Source organism: Pleurodeles waltl, chromosome 2_2 (genome assembly GCF_031143425.1).
Source record: "Pleurodeles waltl isolate 20211129_DDA chromosome 2_2, aPleWal1.hap1.20221129, whole genome shotgun sequence".
Classification (NCBI taxonomy): Eukaryota; Metazoa; Chordata; class Amphibia; order Caudata; family Salamandridae; genus Pleurodeles; species Pleurodeles waltl.
Genome location: NC_090439.1, coordinates 528,468,528 through 528,489,440, shown reverse-complemented (window position 1 = coordinate 528,489,440; position 20,913 = coordinate 528,468,528). Strand labels below are relative to the sequence as shown.

At 44.7% G+C, this 20,913-nt stretch overlaps 1 protein-coding gene across 2 annotated transcripts in view; it reads right to left on the bottom strand.

Annotated features, from left to right (window-relative positions):
- The window catches only part of TAF4B (TATA-box binding protein associated factor 4b), a 351,422-nt gene that overhangs the window by 108,270 nt on the left and 222,239 nt on the right, over nt 1-20,913 (bottom strand). For both annotated transcript variants that reach the window (XM_069220053.1, XM_069220052.1), the window contains exon 13: nt 938-994. In XM_069220053.1, coding sequence (XP_069076154.1) covers nt 938-994 — 57 coding nt within the window. The remainder of the gene's footprint in view (nt 1-937; nt 995-20,913) is intronic.

The window sequence follows — 20,913 nt, the reverse complement described above, 5'->3', positions numbered from 1 at the left end:
CTCGCACCTCAATTGTCTTTATTATCGTCCGATGTCAGATCCCTTAATCAGAAATATGAGCAGGCTTGATTTATTCAGCAGGGAAAAGAAGCTGTAGGTCAAGTGAAAAAATTCACACAGACATACACATCTGCAACCGTAGGTGCTTTCATTTCATTCTGTTACCACTAGCTCTGGGGCCCGAATCCAGCGAGCTCGGATATTAAGGCTCAATTAAAATAAGCTCCAATTAGTGGAGGTCTTTTCCTCTCGGGCTGAAGAAGTCAGGAAATGGATATTGGGAAATGTAAAAAGTCGGCTACTGAAGGAAGGTTGCAGAAATAAATGAACTTATTTGTTGATTTCTACAGTTGCTATGCAGAGGCCCAAGGGAGAGAAAGCTTAACCAGTCTAAGCTATAAACTAAAACCCCTCGAGCTAAACATGAACTGTGCAAAACAAGGACTCCGTCTCAGAAGAGAAAACTGCTGGGCCCAGAAAATGAGAAGCCAGAGGCATTTTCCATTTAAAACTAAATCCCAGTACCGCCTCCAAGCCAAAGCATTCTAAGCAGTATCAGATTTACAAAACGAACAATTACCCTGGAAAAATATAGCCCATTGTACAGTCCCAGATGCTAAGTCTCGAGGTTTGTTTTTTCCCTCCTTTTTAAAATCCTGCAACGCATTCTTAAAAGAACACTGCGGGTTTTAAGCACCCTTTCTAGAGAGGCCTAAACGATGGAGGAAAAAAACCTTATAATTCACTGACCTCATTTGATGTGGTGCCCTTGCCTGTGGCAGTTCTTTTCCTTCCCAGAGGCCCCTCGAAATGGTATGCAACAGCAAAACAAACCCTGACCTAATTGCCAGGAGACTGCTGCCAACCTCCCCTCAAACGCAAAAGCGAAAAACAGAAGGGAAAAGGGACGCACCGTCTTGCAACTTGAAAGGCTTACCTCTTTGGCTTTTTGCTTTAATCGTAGTTGCTCTGGGTCCTCTTTGTTGGAACGGCTCTATCAAAGAAAAAGACGGGTTTAAAAGAAGTTATTAAGAGTATAAACAGCAAAACCTCCATTAAATATCCGATTAACAACAATGTTCTTTTGTGATTGAAAACATGAGCAATAGGGGTAAACGCCTCCCTCCATATCCAGGCATTTTTCAAATGTTTTCATCTAGGCTTGCAGCCTTTGCTGTAGCCTGGAGGAAGCCTAGACAGAAAATGACGCTAACTCTGTCAGTCAGATCCGTGACCTTGATCGTGGCTGCAGCATGTACTTAAATGGGGTGGCGAAGAGAAAGGACCTTTCTGTGTGCAAAAGAGGAACACCTTTACATAGGGAACGTTAAGAAAAGTTACGCCAGAGTTGTCAAAGAGCCAGCTCCAAAGTAAACTGCTCAGTGTAATTAAATTGCAATTTTTTTTCGTGGTTTTATATAGCGCGAACTCTGCCCGGAGGTACTGGAGCGCTTTACATTAGCGTCAGTTGCATTTTATCACAGCGACATGGCCTACAAAGGTTTCGATCAATCTTTTTTCAGTAATCAACACGTTTTTATGTTCAGCATCTATGTTCAATAAATGGAACCCGAATGACAACCACATCTAAGAGGAAGATATGACAAATTCGACTGTACATCTAAAGCAGACTAAGTGATAAAAAAAGCAACTTAAACACAAATTAGTTACAGTTAACTTCGTATAAAATAACAAAAACAAAGGACGGTGGAATTAAACGCTTTGCACAGATCAATGTATGAAGGTTGCTTCTCGAAAGATGTGATAATGGAAACTCAGAAAATTCACATCTCTAGGAGACCGAACATTTGTCAAATACCTCAAATTTCCAAGATAATATAACACTTTCCCATGCTTAAGCTTGGTGTAAGGCTAAAAACTTCTTTAAACCATATTTCCCAGACCAAACTGTTTGGTCAACTAAGGATAAGGATATGACTGGTCAATGAGGCATTAAAGGGGACTTCCAGAAATGTATTTGTAGCACCAAATAATTTTGAGTCTTAGGGATCCGAGGACCTGATGAATGCCCCGAGACCTTCCTTGGCTCACTATTAAGGGCAGAAACATGTCGGATACCGTTTTTTAGATAGGTGACCCTGTGAGTCCTTGTTCTCACAGAGGTGTCCCACTTATGTTTTTAACCACACCATTATTAAATTGTAATTTCAGACAGGAGGCTGGTTAGGTGTTTTTATTTTCCCTAGATTAGCTGGATCCCGATCTTTCCAGACCAAGAATTTATTTACGCACTCCCTCCTGTTCTTTTAACAGTGAGGTTGAGTCCGCCCAGGTGGCACTGTCTTACCTGGGTGGGACTAGGTGGTCAAATGATGAAACATGATACTATATAGTGTGTGAGACCACCTAGTCCGTAAAGGGAATTCCCCCGTATCCTCCCAATACCCCCACAGCAATTCACTGACCTCATACTGACCTTATTTTATTCTCTGATTAATTAGAGAACACCATACTTCTTTGTATGATTTTTGGTTATATATATATATATATATATATATATATATATATATATATATATATATATATATATATATATATATATATATATATATATATATAGAGAGCGCTGAGTACTGTTGTGTTCCTCCTAGTTTCCCTGGTCTCCCTCATACTCTCTCCATGTGTTTTGAAAGGCCATTAATATACTGAGCGTCTAGAGACATGCTGAACTTTAATGAGTAAAAGACTTCGCGTTTGCTGAACTTTGATTCTGAATCCTGATGCCCTGCTGACCAAACTGATGTCCTAATGACAAAGACTACCTTAGCTTGCCGATCCAATTGAGGAAAGGTATACTATCACTGATGCTGTTTGATATGTCTACTTGCTTTTTCTTTCTAGGTACCAACCGCGCTATTTTGAAAGACCCATAGTTAGAGGTTTTCCAAATTTGTGTTGACTAAATTGTTTTGCATGAAGCCCAACATGCTAATGCTAAGCTGGTGTTAGATAAGTATCCTCACTAATGAAAGTCTGCTACATGGATTAACAGTCAATGTCTTGCCTTTGCTTAATCTAAATGTATGTAATATCGTTTGTGCAGTTAGTTATTACTTTGCACTGTAACCTTAGAATGTGTAATTGTTCAAGCTTTGATTAGATTGCGTTTCTTTCGCAGATTCAGACAACCAGTTTAATTTCTGTATGTTTATTATTTGATATTGAGATTATCTTACGTGACATTAGTATGGTTAATATAGGGAAATAAATATTGTAACTTTTACCAAAAGGTGTGGTTATTCGTGATTGAAAGGTCATGGTGTGTGATAATTACTGACTCCAATAGGTTACTAATGCCATTGACTATTACTGATTATTGATGTTATTGACTAGTTATTGATTATTGATCTGCATGTACTGGATATATGGAGGGGGGCATCTTAAATGCGAGTCAAATGGTTCAGCGACCTATTTGCATCCCAGTGTAAGTTTACTTAAGGTCAGACGTGCCAGCAAGAGCATGGTGTCACACTGTCCTGAAGGAGTGAAGAAAGCATAGGACAATTTCATTTGCGCCCTGTGGATACTGGATGCAGCGTTTGACCAAAGCTAATGTACTTCACGAGACATGGCCTTTTATGTAGTGCCAACAGAGAAACAGAAGTTTACTTATGTATTGTCTCTCTTACACACTTACAGAACTTGTTTAATCTGCAAAATACACAACGCACAAGATCCATAACGGATGAATTTGTCAAACCTAGGTCATTTAAATGGTCATGGGCACTGCTGAAGGCCAAGCCTTACTTTAATTGTACTCCAGTCACAGGTGTAGAATGCACCTTTTTCAGAATGGGTAAAGGGCCTGGCTGTAGTTTGCATGCAGTGGTTGAATGTGTATAGCTATTGGTTTTGCCTTTTGTGTAGAGGACACAATGAAATGTTGCAGGCTGTGTCCTACCTTCACTGCAAGTAATAATACATGGCCAAAGTATGCATTGTATGTACAGTACATACAAGGCATCATTGTAGGGCAGAAGCAAGTACACAAAGATGAGGGCAACCATCCCCACAGTCAATGGACTGAGAACAGTGCAAATTAGTGAGTGATATCACATGCAATACCATCAGTAATATCATGAGCCACACAATGCAGGCAGGACGGAATTATTAGTTTTAGGTTGTAGTGACAAAGTCACATCAACTTCCTACCGAAAATTTGTCAGTAACTAAATATAGATCGAGCTTGATAGAAACCCAAAACATTTCTTCTGTAAAATTCTCTCAAATTTTATATTTTTCAAAGACACTGTCTTGCTTAGAGATTCATTTGTGTTAAGGAAATCAGAGCAATTAAATAAGGTTCCATGATTCCCAGTAGTAAAATCCCATTATTCGTGAAAATGCAGAATACAGAATTTGGAATGTAACCTTAATGTTATTTCAAATAAAGATTATCTATCAGGGCCGGCTTCAGCACTGGTGGCGCCCCGTGCGACAATGATTGTTAGCGCCCCTCACTGACCACCTGCGCCACTGATTGCCTCACTACCACCCTTTAACAGTGCCCCAAAGTCTTCATAACCACTCTCACTCAAATGCATTTAATCCGTTTTATAGCGCTACTCATAAGTGTAGCGTGTCGGAGCACTTTACATCACAAAAACATTATGCAGAGACAAAGCAATCAAGTATGCAAAGCAGTGTAAAATGAATGCTACATAAGACAGGTCTACAAGGTTTAGGAGGCACTACAAGCACTCAAATTATACTTCCTACCAGTATGGATGATCTGGAAAATCACAAACTCAGAATTACAAAAGCACCAACATAGTTGGGAGTTGTCTTTACTAATAACATTGGATTTCTACCTAAATGAACCCTTTTTGAAACAATGAAACACAAGGGAAAAACGTATAACTCTAATTTATACCTTGCAGTTTCCACACAGCTCTACCACTACAGTTTCTAGCTCACTGTTCTATGTTATGATTTTAACTCAAACTGCAATTAACTAAATGATATCTCCTAAAAAAGCAGTAAGCCACTGATCTATTTACATTACATGTACTTTGTGATCTGCATAGTACACGTTCTTTGCAGCAGGCATATTAACCTTCTATACTACCTTATGGAGAGTTTCCAGTGGACAAACTGGATCTCTCTCCAGAAGGACCATTAATCACGGGAGTTATCTTGACATTTTAATTGTTGAAAATTGCTTGAGGCAAGGAATGTGGCAGCAGGTGCTTTTAAAACCATAGCAGGCGCCCCCACCCAAAGTCAATGATTAGTGCAGTGGTACCGATCGTACCACCTTAGAGCCAGCCCTTTTATCTATGAAAAAGAAGAATGTATGCAATTTGAGCGGTTTTCATGTACTCCTTCTACATGTTATTTTTAGGGGTGTGAAAGTAAGCAAGGGCACAAGAGCAGTGCGAGAAGCATTGTGATGTACAAATGGTCTGCTGAAGTATGTGCTTGAAGGGCATCTCTTGGATCACATGTTAACACTACCAATGCTTGAAACATTACTCAGTTTTATCAGTTCTATAGGATATATATATATTTCATATTGAAAAGACTAAGAGGACGGACTCGGAAGAACATTACTTTGTAAAGCTATGAAATACCCCCCTTATGTTTGGAGGGGGAGCGACCCCTTAGGCAAGGGGCGCTTGCCTTGGGGGCCATATTGTTTGGTTTTTCCTAGCGAACTGGCTGGTCTGCATCATTTTATATTTTTTGTTCAGCTTCATGGTTGGCAGTAGTTTGATTTATTTAGTTAGACCTGTTTTGTTTGTAGTTCTAGTTGGTTTTTCATCTCTTTCCAATTGGTTTATGTTTTTTTTTTTGTTTAAATGTGATGGAGGTGTGGGCGTACTGGAGCCTGGCCGATGGTGTCCGTGGACTGGTGCCTGGCTGGCGGTGTGCTTGGGAGCTGGCATTTGGCTAGCAGTTTTAGTGACTTGCTGCTGGTTGCTACACACTGCCAGCCAAACGTCATGTGGGTGTATGAAACTGATGAGCCCTTGAAGGGCGCTGTCTGTTGATGTGAGTGCTGTAATGTGTTTGGCCCGTGGCTGGCAGTGTGAATGTTGTGTGTCATGCATGAAAGGTGTGTGAACGGCCTATAAAGAAGTCAGTACCATGCCCACAGCTCATGAGCTGCAAGTCTCTGGTTCAGTTTTTTGTTTTTTAACTTTCAATTATGAACAGTGCATTTCATGTTTGTGAAATCTCTGATTAATAAAATTTACATTTTGAACCTTTCACTCACCCTCGTGCCAAATCCAACTATTATATATGTGTGTACTTGAAGAACAGATGGTTGTGTAGTAATATTTGTCTTTTCTGTCTTTCTCTGCCAGGATGTACACATTGTTTCTAGGGAAAATCTACCAACTCTAGATATTTTCGTAAAGTAGACACCCAGGGGAGTACAGGAGGGTAGCCTCTCGAGGATTGCATCAAGATCTTAACCACAATGCTCTGAAAGCCTCAAAATGTGACTAAAAATCAAATTTTCCTTGCATTTCTGTGCTGTATTTTTCCAGTATCAAGAATCCACACAATTCCTTTCACCCATTTTTTCCCCGATTGTTCCAATAAAACTGCTGGCCCACTTGTGTGGCTGGGTCTAGTGTCTGCAACAGAACAGATTAAACTGTCATCAATGGGAGTACTCACAAAGGGATCCTCATTGACCTTTTGATTTGTTCTGTCGCAGGCACTATAGGTCCAGCCACACAAGTGAGGTACCATTTTTATCAGAAGACTTTGGGGAATGCTGGGTGGAACAATGTTTATCACTCCACGCAGATAAGAGAACTTTATCACAGAAATGTGAGGACAATGTGTTTTTAGTCATGCAAGGGATTCTGGGCAACAACTTGGTGACAGACACGCATGTTGCCCCATCCTGGACTCCCCTGACTGTCTAGTTTTCTAAAATGTAAAGGCTTTGCTAGGTTTCCCTAGGCGCCAACTGAGATAAGGCTATCTTTTTTCTGGGGGGGGAAGGGTAGCAGCAAAGGGGTTAAAACCATAAGTACAAAATCTACATAACTGTAGCATCAGTGGATAAAACCCACAAAAACAGTTCAACTGAAAGGTGTGAAGCAGCATGGTGAACATTGAGCTGGTGAACCAATCAATCCAAAGTGAGTTTCTTTTTTTACCCGATTAAAATAACAGTGTAATGGAATTCGTCAATTCATTCTTTAGCAAACCATTAACTGTTTACCCCAACCCCCTTTTACACAACAAGTCTGCTTCAGCAGACAGGGAGTTAGTGCTGCCCCCACCCACCCGCCCCACCACCACCACAAAGGCAGTGCTTAATTTGTGGTTGTGGTTTCTGGTATGGGGCACCAGCACTTATTTTTCTGCCTCAGACATTTACTGCAAGCAAAAGACACATATTAGATAGACTGAGGAAGAGAAAAGCGAAAAAGTGTCACAGTGGGAAAAAGCAGAAAGCTGCAAGAGTAAGCGGAAGGGGCAGGGAGTGGCTGTAAATGGATTGAAGAAGCCCGAGATAGCTTCAGGATTGCGCTGCCTCAGTATTCCATGTTTGCACATTTAACTGCAGCAGCCGCGTGTTTAAGAGGAGGGCTTTGGGCACTGCATGTATTATTTACAAAGTAAGCACTGGGAATCTTCTACAGGTATAGCTTTCTTTTGTTCTTGTCCAACAAAACTGGGGTGAACGAGTGCTCTTACTGGAAAAGTGTTAAAAACAGTCAGATTTTGCAAGCAGTCAAAAGTTGCTGCACAATTTTATAACTACCTTCACATGTACCCCAGCCCCAATTTTAACCAACCCAGTCCCAGCCTCTCCATCCTCAAAAAAATAACTAGTACAGCACAAGTTGTGGGAAAGGGCATAAAAATTATTATTTGTGGAGACTCTTTCCTGCCCAAAGATTCAAGAGCATCAATTACTCATGAAACAAAAACAGAATAGAAAGGACACCTCTGACAGATCAATAGCCTTGTTTGTTTTGTACCATCACTCTGAGGAAAACTGGGCCTGTCAGACTCTAATGCCTTCATTTCTGAAGACGAGATAATATGCTTAAGCCTTAAGGACATGACAAATTTAAAAAAAAAAAAAAATTATAATAAAAATAAATACGTAAATTTAAAAAATAAAAAAAATAAAAAAATAAAAAATAAAGACTCCTCACCCAAAACATCAAAATGCATTTTGGAATGAAAATTTTAATATTTCAACAGCGTCTTAGTTAATTTTTACTCATTCCTTTTGATTAATTGGTTTGTGGAACAGAAATCATTAGAAACCTTTTGTCACACTCCTAGACAAGTTCTTTCGAGCAAAACAACCCAGGTAAACTTCAGCTTTGTGCTCACTTAGGAAAACCCTGCAGACATCAGGAGACGAAATAAGGTGCTCTTGGGAGTAGGAGTACACCTCTTTATTGAATTTTTCAAGCGTTTGCTTTATGAAATTAAGACTAGTTAGATGCGCCCTGAAAGTTCACATGGCAAGAACAGTGAAGTGTCATAGTTCGCCATCCAAACAATGCATGGGCTACTCCAATAAAACAGCACACTGGAAAACAATATGTCTAATCTGCAACAAACTGTAACGATAGTGAATTGGATTTATGAACAAAAGTGCATTAATAATTAGCAAACTAAATTTCATTTATTTTTATTAAGTATACTCGCAACATACAGAGTTTACATCAAGGTATGGCAATAATATTGTGTGGGCTAGTCTGTCCCAGATGTCCTATGCAGCAATAAACTAAATCTGACTTTAAATGTCAACAACTGCATATCATTATGCGACACGCTTTATAGCTCGAACTCTTTAGGGATTTGAAGGGGGGGTGGAAGTACATTGTATGTGAACTAGTGTCAGCTGCATAACAAATTCTGCCTTTTTGCACGATCCAGTGCCACTTAAATACTAGCCGAAAAAAAGCAGACATGAATTATGAGTGGCAGTATGTAGACACTATCACAATAACCATTTCTGAGAGTCACACTTTCATTCCTGGAAACGTCACAAAGAATTGTTGGCATTACTTTCTGAATTATGATGCCTAACATTCAACAAAAAGTATTTTCTCTAGTTAAACAAAATGGCGAAATCCACAGGAAATAAAAGCACTTGATATATCATAGTACATTGAAACTAAATGCCCATGTTCCAGCAGATGCAATGTTTGGGTCACAATTTATGTACGTTTGTTACATTTCTCAACACCCACCTTTAGGAGGCTTTCAGCTGAAGATATAATCAGAAGTCAAAGGCAGAAGATGCAACTATAAGACTGACACCATAAAGAGGAATATGAAAGCCCACTATTTACAACCGCAACAAGAGTGATTTCAAACCAAGAGAGGATTTGGGGGCATGGCTACCACCTCAGGCAAACAGAGGCCTAGGCAGAAATCTCCACGGCGCCAGAGCTAAACACAGGTTGATCTACCGACATACCACCTCTCCACAGACTCAGTGCCCTGAGCATGGGAAGCTATAGTGCTGCTAGTGATTCATTTCCAACAACATAACGTTGACAGGACCACCTCTCACCAGCAAGAACTTCAGGACCAACCTTGCACCGCCTGCCCCTAAAAAGGATGACATAAGGACACCACATGGCTGAATTTCCACTTGGCCACTCCAGCCCAATACTAACGCCTTATCCCCAGGGGTGAGCGCATAGTGACACTGTTCCACAGTGTCTTGTAGTGTAGGTGGGCCATATTATACAGAACCAATACATTGTTCTGACGAAAGGCTGCACGGATCCTCTCAACTTACGCCTGACCTTAAGATGGCCGCCGCCATTCACTACAGCATGTACTAGAGCAGGGTCCAGAATTTTGCTGCATGAATAGGGGCCTCTAACCCCTGACAATCTCTCCGTTATCCACACTGGGATCCAGAAATTCTCAACCCTTACTGTAAATATAAAACTCTGCCCAAGAAATTGGGAGGGTTGGGAGGGCAGGGGGGTGAAATGGAGGCAAAACCCTGTAGTCTAATGTACTGCACCTCGCTATACCACAGTGCAGAGCCGTGTGAAAATACTTAACTGTAGTCAAATCTCAGTTGTAGGACTGACTACTACATCCTGCTGTGCTAACTCACACCCAGCAACGATTGCCTAGTGAAATCCACGTACTGCAGTGGGCTAAGGCACAACCTAATCATTAAAAGGGCTATGAAGCTCTGGAACGTGTGGAAGCTTTAAACCAAGTCTACTTCCATACTTTTCTACACGATAAGTGAACCCAGCATCCTAATTTCACTCTTACCTTCGACAAATAATGCAAGGGCTACAAAAGACCCGATAAGGAGCGCCTCAGGTGGAATGCACTGTGAGGCCTGCTCTCAAAATGGCTGATGCCCAGGTGCACAACCCCAGAGAAGCAAGGGGAGGGCTGAAAGACACTAAACCAGCACGGAAGAGACAAACAGGATCCTCCCCTATAAAAACAAATTCTGACAATCCCACTGTAGGAAAGTACCATCTTTCTTGGCATGGTTACCCCCTTTCTGCCTGATGCCAGTGTGTTTTGACTGTCCACTGGGATCTTGCTAATCAGGACTCCAGTGATTATGCTCTCTCCCAAAACTCTGTATCCATCCCACAATTGGCATACTGGCGCCCCCGTACAAGCCCCTAGTACATGGTACCTAGGTACCCAGGGCATTGGGTTTCAGGGGATCCTATGGGCTGCAGCAATTATTCTGCCACTCAGAGAGCCCATGCAGGCCTGCCATTGTAGTCTGCGTGAACCGGGTGCATGCACCAGTTTTCACTATAGGTCACTAGAAGTCACCTCTATGGTAGGCCAGGCCCTCTCAGCCCAGATGGCAGGGTACATGTACAGTGTGAGAGCACCCCTGCACTAGCTGAGGTACCCCCACAAATCCAGACCCACTTTACTGGACTTTGTGAGTGCAGGGACGTCATTTTATGTGTGTAATGGACATAGGTCCCTACCTATGCCCAGCTACATATTGGTAACTCTGAACCTAGGCATCAGACATGTTGGAATCATACACCAATACTTTTGCAAGTATTGGTTGTATGATTCCATGCACTTTTGCAGGAGGGGGGGGGGGGGGGGGGGGAGAGGGATCATCCTGTAAGGACCCACAGCATTATTTCCACAGCCTTCTGAGGCTTTCCAGGCAGCCCCAGCTGTTGCCACCTCTAAGACAGGTTTCTGCTCTCCTGTTCCTCGAGCAGCTCAATCCCAGGAAGGCAGAACAAAGGATTTCTTTTGGGAGAGGGGTGTTACACCCTCTCCTTTTGGAAATGGGTTTTACAGGCTTGGGAGTGGTAGCCTCGCCAGGCCATTTGTATGCTTTGAAGGACACAATTGGTGCCCTCTGCATAAACCAGTGTACACTGGTTCAGGTACCTCCAGTCCCTGCTCTGGCGTGAAACTGGACAAAGGAAAGGGGAGTGACCACTCCCCTATCCATCAACACCCCAGGGGTGGTGCCCAGAACTCCTCCAGAGGGTCCCTGGGTTCTGCCATCTAGAATCCAAGGTTGGCAGGGAACTCTGGGAGCATCTGAGTGAACAGGCCAGTCAGAGCTACCTCCTGATAGGTGGTCATCCAGCTAGGTGACCAATCCCGTTTTCAGGGCTATTTAGGGTCTCTCTTTTGGATGGATCCTCAGATTCTGCTTGAAAGATTCCAGCAGGATTCCTTTGCATCCCATACTTCGACTTCTGACCAAAGAGACTGCATCTGGACTCTCCAGGACCCGACAATCTGCAACAAATAAGACGACTTCGTCTGCAACATTGTTTCTCCTGCTCCTTCTGGCTTTAACATTTCCCCTTGTGCACCTGTGAGGCCAGCCTGTCTTCTGCCTGCAAAGGAAAGAAGGAATCGCCTTTGGTGTGAAGGAGTCACTCCCCTGCATCTGCAGGCACCAACAGCAACGACGACCGGCTGTGTGGATCCCTCTCTCCTGCTGAGCTGCGTGGATCCTGAAACACGGGTGGTGATCAGAAGTGTTCTAGACGGTCCTCTCTACCAGCTGTCCAACTTAGATGGAGGTAAGTCCTTGCCTTCCCACACAGGACAGTTCCCTTGTGCACTGCGTCCTTTGCAGCTGCCAAGGCTTGTTGGCACTTCTTCCAAGGGGGTCTTCAGTCTTCATGTAGCTCTAGCCCCAGCACTCCTTCCTGTAACGCACACCTCCCTGAGTGGCTCTCCTGCGGCGTGGGACTCCTTTTAGTAGTGCTGCGTGGGCTTAATTTGCACCCTCTGTGTCCCCGTCCTGTGGGACTCTTGTTCATGTTGTCTCTGCTTCTGTGGGCTCTCTGCGATGCTGTGGGCCCTCTGACTCCCCCACTCCTGGGTTGAGTCCTCCTGGGCCTTGCTGTTCCGACAGCACCATTTCCACCAACCACAAGTTTTGCCTGTGCCATGGCTTGTTGGTGGAATCCGGACACGCAATCTTCCTTCCAATGTGGGGCATAACCTGCATCCTCCAGGAACTCTACTCTGACTCCAGGGCTGCAGTGCTGACTTTTCTTCTGCACTGTCTACCAACTCCTGCAATCCTCACCTTGGTGGGTAGGGGGCTCCTGCCCCCACTGGACTTCGCTTTGTCTTCTGCACTTGGTCCCCTCTTTTCACAGGTCTTACTCTTCAGGAATCCACCATTTGTTTCTTGAGGTCATCTCTGGTTTTTGCAATTCTCTCCTTTTGTTTTAAGTGGGTGTTCTGGGGAACTTCTAGTGATTTACTTCGGTTTTCTTGGGGGGTGTTGTGGTACTTACCTTTGGGCGTTCCTGGTACCCCCAGCAACCCTCTACATACTCCACTTACCTTGGTGGGGGTGACACTCTCATTCCATTTCTTTTTTTTTTAAGTAAATGGCTTGTTGTCCCCTAGGTCCACTTTTCTATACAGTGTTTTGCACTGTTTTCTAACTAGTCATATGCCTATTTCTGACAACGGGCATATATATCTTGTGCATTACTTACCCACTAAAGGAGTATTGCCTCTATAGTAATTTGGTTTTGTGCTACCATAATAAAGTACCTTTATTTTTGTAACACGGAGTGTATTCTTTCATGTGTGTAACTGCTGTGTGACTACAGTGGTATTGCGTTAGCGTTGCACGTCTCCTAGATAAGCCTTGGCTGCTCATCCACAGCGACCCCTAGAGACCCTGGCTTCTAGACACTGCCTACACTTAACTAATAGGGGATACCCGGACCTGGTGTAAGGTGTAAGTACCTTTGGTACCCACCACACACCAGGCCAGCTTCCTACATCTACTTCTCTAGACCTAATCATGCAGAAACTAGATATGCTGCACGTGCTTGATCAAATGACAAAGACCACCACAGAAACAGTGCAGAGCAACCTCATCCTTAAAACAACAAATTATTTTACTGGGTGTCAGTCTGTTGTTCGAGAGCAAACCTTATTATTCAGTTCCACTATTCAGCTCTTGTCTATGATTCAAACAGTTCAGATATATTAGGTCCAAACAGTACTGAACTGTGGCCCCCTTCATGACGGAACAGGCAGTAATGCTATGTGAGATGCCCATGTTGCTGCCTCGCAAATGTCCAGGACACGAACTCCGCATGCCAATGCTGTGGTGGAGTGAGCATGCAAACCTTCAGGGGGTTGCTTCTTTGACAAAGTGTAGCACTTCTTGATACAGAGCACCACCCAATGCTCTTTTTGGATCCAGATGGTAGAGTCTCTCCTCTTCATCAGACGGATGTGAAGGTGCATAAAAAGTAGGCAAAGTGATGGATTGGCCTACATGAAAGGGCGTGACCACCGTAGGAAAGAAGGAGGCCCAGATTGAAGCACCGCTTTGTCAGGATGGGCAGATAAGAATAGTGGCTTTGAAGAAAGAGCTTGAAGCTCACTCACTCTGCGAGGATGACAAGGAGGAAAGCCGTTTTTTGTGTGTGAGGAGCAGCAAAAGAATTATGTAGTGGCTCAAAAGAGGGACACATAGGATAGGTAAAGAGCAGGTTCAAATCCCACTGGGGCATTATGAACTGGGTAGGTGGGAACAAATGGGTGAGTCCTTCAGGAACCTCCCAACAAAGACTTGAACAAGGAAGGTGGATCTGGCAGTCTGAGAAAGGCAGAAATGGCAGATAGGTAGCATTTAAGGGTGCCCAAAGCAGATCCCTGCTGGGCAAGAGAGAGGAGGAACAGTAGAGCCTCAGAAATTGATGCAGAAAGGGGGTCAACAGACTTGTCTGTACACCATGCCACAAATATGTTCCATCTACAGGCGTATACTGTTTTGGTGGTGGGGCGTCGGGCTGTCAAGATAATATTGCAGACTTTGGGTGGAAGGTTGAAAGCTGTCAACTGCTGCCGCTCGATCTTCACACAAAAAGGCGGAGACTGGACAGGTTCGGGTGGAGAACTGTCCCCTGCTGCTGTGACCCAAGATCCTCCCTAAAGGGCAGTCTGATCGGAGTATCCGTGGCCATGCTAAGGAACTTGGGATACTATGCTCTTCGTACCCAGTTCGGCGTGACAAGGATTACATGGGCCCGGTCACGCTTGATCTTCAGAACTCTGACAAAGTGTCACTGAGCGAGTGCTGTCTTGGAAACTCCAACGCACAAAACAGGTGACATTGAGCGTTCTCTGTGGAGTTGAACAGATCTAACCAAGGCTCTCCCCACTGCAGAAAGTAACCTTGCGCCACCTCCAAATGGCGATGCCATTCTTGAACGACTATGCATTGATGGCTGAGTTAGTCTTCGCCGGCATTCAGAGAGCCTGCCAGATGGTAAACCACCAGGAAGGTGCTCTGCTATTCCAGCCACGTCCAGAAGTTCAGAGGCTCTTGACAAAGGGTCCACAAACCCACTCACCCCTGCTTGCAGCAGTACCACATGGCGGTAGTGTTGTCCGTTAACACCAGACATCTGCACCACTTTCCCTTTAAGAGTGGAAAGGAATGCTTTCAAAGCAAGCCTGATCGCCAGGAGCTCCAAAAACTTGATATGGAACCCAGACTCTGCCGGAGAACAGAGTCCTCCAACCTACGCAACTCCCATGTGGCCGCCCCATCCTCGGAGTGACATACCCATCACTACTGTGATATCTGGTTGGGAAAGGGATCTGCCGTTGACCAACTCGATTCAAAAGCCACCACTGCAGATCTTGCGCAGTTCCCTCTGAGATCTGGACCATGTCGGAGATATTCCCCTGATGCTGAGCCCACTGGAACTTCAGGTCTAACTACAGAGCTTGCGTATGTCATATGGCATGTGTGACCAGCAAGATGCAGGAGGTCATGAGGCCCAGCAGCCTCCGAGTCATTCTCACCAAAATCTAGGATAGAGGCTGAAACATCAGTGTCCTAGCCTGAATATCATGGACTCGCTTTTTGGAAGGATAGGCCTGAAACCGCATTGTATCCAGAACAGCTCCAACACAAGGAAGCACCTGAGAGTGAGTCAGGTGTGACTTTGGCACGCTTATAGTGAACCCCAGCGAATGCAGGAGGTTCGCCGTAGTCAAAAGGTTGGAGACCACAGCCTGGGTTGTGCTCGATTCAACAGCCAGTCGCCGAGGGACTGTAAGACTGAAGCCCCTAACCTGCGCAGATGTTCACTTCAATTAACACCCGAGGGGCGCTTGTAAGGCAGAAAGAGTGCACAGTGAATTGAAAGTGCTCCTGACCTACCATGAATTGTAATTAACATCTGTGGGCAGACAGGAAGGGTATGTGGAAGTAGGCATCCTGCAAGCCCAACGCAACTATCCAGTCTCCAGGTTCCAAGGCAGACGGGACCTAGGTCAGGGTGAGCATTTGGGTCTTCTTCCTGAGGAAGAGACTGAGGGCCGGGAGGTCTGGGATGCAGCAAAGGCTCTTGTCCCACTTGGGCACCAGAAAGTAGCGGGAATAACAACCACAACCTACTTCTGGCGCTGGGACCCTCTCTATGGCCCCTTTGGCCAAGAGAACAGTGACTTACTTGCACGGTAGTGCAAAATGATACTCCGATAAATGGTCGTAAGATAGTGGCAAGGTTGGAGGCGTAGTCTCGAAGGGGAGGGAGTAGCCCCTTTGGACTATTTTTAAAACCTACCTGGCCATTGTGATGGAATCCCAGTGGGGCAGGTGATGGCGGATCCTGCCTCCAACTGGTCCGGGATGGTGCGAATGACTAGGAGGGTTTGGAGGCATGGGTGGACTGGCCAGACCTCTGGCTCCCTGACCCACATGCCCGTGGGATTCTGCGCACATGTCCAGGCAGGGGCTGTGCAGCATTCATTTATCGGTGGCTGGCAAGGAAAGTAAGCGGTAGGGGAACCCCCTCTGTAGCCACTAAAGGGGTAAAAAGCAGACTCTGTTGGACGAGGGGTGACAGCGAGGCCAAGAGACCAAGCCGTAGCCCGGGACTCCTTAAAACGCTCAAGCTCCGATTCTGCTTTGACTCCCAAGAGATGGGTGCCATCGAAGGGCATGTCCATGAGAGATTGTTGGACAACCCTAGAGAAGTTAGATGCGGGAGGCCATGAGGCCCAGCAGGCTAAGAGCAGTTCTCACCAAAATCTAGAAAAGAGGCTGAAACATCGGTATCCTAGCCTGAATATCCTGGACTCGTTTTGAGAGGATTGTTGGACATCCCTCAAGAAGCCAGACATCCTCAACCAGGCGTGGCCCCGTAGAATCACCGTTGATGCAACCGATCTGCCCAGGGAGTCGGTCGTGTCCAGCCCACAATGTACTGTGAACTTGCCCGCATCCCTCCCATCAGCAATGGCTTGGGAACAGATGACCCAACTTTCCTCGGGACCTGCGGCAGCACCTGCGCAACTGTATCCCATGAGTGTAGCATCCCAAAAGGCATGCATTGTTCACAGACCGCAATGCCAGACTGGAGGAAAAAAACATCTTCCAAAGCTGGTCCAGTCTCCGATTCCCGATCCAGAGGTGCGGATGGGAATGCGCCAGATGAAGAAGCCTGGATGACAAGGCTCTCAGGCGTAGGGTGCTGGGACAGAAATTTAGGGTCGCTCAGTGCAGGCCGATGACAGTGGGCGATTGTCCTATTCACAGGAGCCTCTGCTGGGTCTGGACCAGGAACCCAGTAGGACATCAGTGAGGGCTTAATTAAAGGGTAACAGGGGTTCTGAAGTCCTTCCCAAAAATGAGGCACATGGCCTCAAAATTCTCCCAGTTGGGCAGGGGTGGCTCCAACTCCCGGAAACTTAGAGAGGCATGGAGCAGACCCAGAAGTAGGCCTAGGACATAGACGCTCCTCCCACGCTGCGTCGTCCAAGTGACGGGGTGAAGTCGAAGAATGTTTGGCCTGCTTTGACTTCTTGTAACCCGAGTGTCCCGAGGACTTTGAGTGGGACGAAGACGAGTGGTGGTGACTCCGTCAGTGGTCTTGTGACCTTCCTTTCAGTTAAGATGGAGAGCGAATGAGTCGAGTGCTGGGCCGCCATGAGCTTTCGGGCTGCTCCTTTAAGGCCATCGGGTTCATGGCAGAGCACACGACTTCAGGTGATGGTCATGCTCCAGACACCACAAGTGCACGAGGTGCAGATCTGTTTGTCTTCCATGACATCCTCGAGGCACAAAAAGGATAAAACAAAAATGTCAAAATGGTCGAAGTCAGTCAAAAAAAAAAAAAAACGACGGAGGGTAGCTCTCTTCAGATCAGAGGGCAGGCTGGTGCAAAAAGAAAAGAACAGGCACCTATGTACAACTGCAATGCCATCACGGATACCGCGTCAGTCATTGGCATCGTAGAGTAGACCGACAATACCCGACGGCATGCATAGGTAACGTTCGACTAAAACTCTCCAGATCCAGTATGACGTGTGGGGGAAATTCTAAGGTAAGGAATCTGCAACTAGACGTCTCTATTAGATACAATTATGATAAAGCATGGGCACCTAGTTGGCATCTTTTTTCCAGTAAAATGGGTGGACAATGTTTAAGTAGTCAGTCATAAGTAGGAAATGGCCACCGGGATTGGCTGAAATGTATCAGGCTAAGTAGACCCAAGCCAAACGTTTAGAATAACTAAAAACTCAGGATATTTTCATCCTCAGTTATTTCTAGTGCAGTGATACTTTTTTGCGCTCACTGAATGGTTTCTGGGGATATTTTTATATTTTCAATTACTCCCATTAATCAAGTGTTCAGTAACTGCCTTTATAATGCTCATTATATCCATATAGTACAATATGTATTTTTCAGGAACTGTGAGCATCCCAAGAGAGTGATTTTGAAGCTTCACTTGTGTCTACCACTTCATTAGACTTACTTGGTCTTCATCAGGACAAAAGTTAAGGAACTATCAGTAACCAAGAGTGAGCAGCTAATTGTGAGGAGGGGTATTTAGTAATTTTAATTTCTCATGATATCTATAGATAGCATACTAAGACATACTATTTGTCTCCTAGTATTAAGTGTTTTGGTGTATGTCCATAAAAGTGGTCCACAAGGAATAAAGTAGTCACTGAAGTAGGTCAGCCAACACATGTTGTGCTGTGTTCTAAAGTGAAATCAGTAAACATCTCTTACTGACTTCGCTTCTGTGTGGAGCCTCAAAGAATGTTCACAAATGTCTCAGTTTGCTGCCCCAGTAGAAAACCCATAGTACCACAAATGCTTGCCAAAGTTATAGTTTGTATTCTTATGTGCTTCAAGGGGCTTTTGTTTGCAAATACTGTTCTCCCGGGTGTTCAATACCTTGATGCCATAATAAATACGGACTGTGAATTTGCTACATCACCCTCAAAAGGTAACCCTTTACGCACACAGGTCTTCTATCACTAACCTGTTATGATGTATTATCTAAACATGTGAGCAATGTTACCATTTTTTTTTTTTCCACGAAAAAAAACTCTGCTAGCACTTGTCATAGTCCAGCAGATTTAGAGATGAGGAATCTTGTGTGCATCCCATTTCCTTCCTTCAAGTATATTTTGGTTAGTATTCCAATGTTAGACCCGACAGCCTTAGGGTGGTCACCCCTTAACTTTTTGCCTGTCTCCCTCCCCTCCATTTTTCCGACCATGTTTTTGCTGGTTTTAAGACTCTGTGCACGATACCACTGCTGACCAATGCTAAAGTGCATGTGCTCTCTCCCCTAAACATGGTAACATTGGTCCCTACCCAACTGGCATATTTAATTTACTTCTAAGTCCCTATTAAAGTGCACCGGAGGGGCCTAAGGCCTGTAAATTAAATGCTACTAGAGGGCCTGCAGCACTGGTTGTGCCACCCACATAAGTAGCACCTTAACCATGTCTCAGGACAGCCATTGCAAGGCCTGTGTGTGCAGTTTTACTGCCACTTCGATGCGGCATTTAAAAGTACTTGCCAAGCCTTAAGCCCCCCTTTTTCTACATATAAGTCACCCCTAAGGTAGGTCCCAGGTAACCCATAGGGAAGAGTGCTATGTAGGTAAAAGGCAGGATTTGTACTTATGTTTTACCTGTCCTGTTCCCCCCCCCCCCCCCCCCCCCCTTACCTTATGCACTTCAAAACTACTCTTTGAAGTTTCCCCCACTTTAAAGGCACTTTTGGCTATATGTATACTGGGTCTCTGACCCCACCAGATCAGACACTTCTGAATCTACACCTGGACTCTGTCAGAGGGACTGACTGGCTACTCAAAGGACTCATCTGGACTGCTTTGCTGAGAAGGATTGCTGCCCTGCTTGTTGTCCTCTGACTCTGCCTTCCCCACAAATGCTCTCCAAGGGCTTGGATTGAACTTGCCTCCTGGTCTGAAGTCTCTGGGCCATCAAAGACTTCATCTACCAGCACCTAGCTAGTTTAATGACTTTAGCACTGACGCCACACCACTGCCTGCTCCGGCTTTGTCGTCCTTGCTGCATGCAACGACTGCTGCTTGCAACGCAAGTCCGATGTCGCCGCAACGCAGCTGACGTACCGCAGTGTGATTGCGGCACTGCTAAGTCCATTCATCACATCTTAACCGACTGGATTCATTGACCCAGCCAGGTCACAAGGAACCAACGCCTCGCCACAACCTCTGCATCAGCTCTCCTGCAAATGGACAGAACCGACGTCTCTCCTCCTCGATCTCAGTATGGAACAGACTCCTCACCTCTCTGCAGACGGACGTCTTTGTTTCTTTGTTTTCAAAGGTACTGTGCCTAGGGGTATGTGTGACTTTGTGACCAGCAACTGGGAACGACTCAGTCAACAACATAATGATAGCCACAGTTCGAGCTATTTTGTTTATAATCGCTCTATTGGGATTTAATCTTTAAAAATTTATCTCTGGTTGTATACATTGGATTTTTGACATTTCGACCTTATTTCGTTCAGATAAAGATTACCTATTTTTCTAAACTGGTGTGGTGTTTTTACTGTGTTACAGTACGAGTTATTGCATAAGTACTTTACACATTGCCTTCTAAGTTAAGCCTGCCTGCTCTGTGCCAAGCTACCAGAGGGTCAGCACAGGATCATTTTAATTGTGTTGTGACATATCCCGACTAGTATTGTGTCCCTACTGGGACAAGGTATACCTCTGCCACCTAGAGACCCAATTTCTAACATCCAACAATCTAAGCAGCTGACTTTTCTGATCACACCATTACTAGTTTGCAGACATAACAGACTTAAGTTGTGAGTTCAACATACTCTTGCTGGCCTAATATTGTTGGCACCTCCTGTTTCTAAGACTTTTTTTTTACCGTCTGTGCCAGGTTTGACATGAGGCATTGTTAGGCAAAATCATTCTATCATCAATCACTTTTGTAGTCATGAGTTGGTCCACTGCCCAGTGAAGTGTAGCTTAGAGAGTGGCAAAACATGACTGGTAAGATTATCTGTGATCTTGTTGATTTGCTGCATGGCACGGTATGCAGGAAGCATTGGGAGGAGACTATCAGTGGCATCTTGACTCATGGACAATAAATGCAGACAGCCTCCTTAGATAT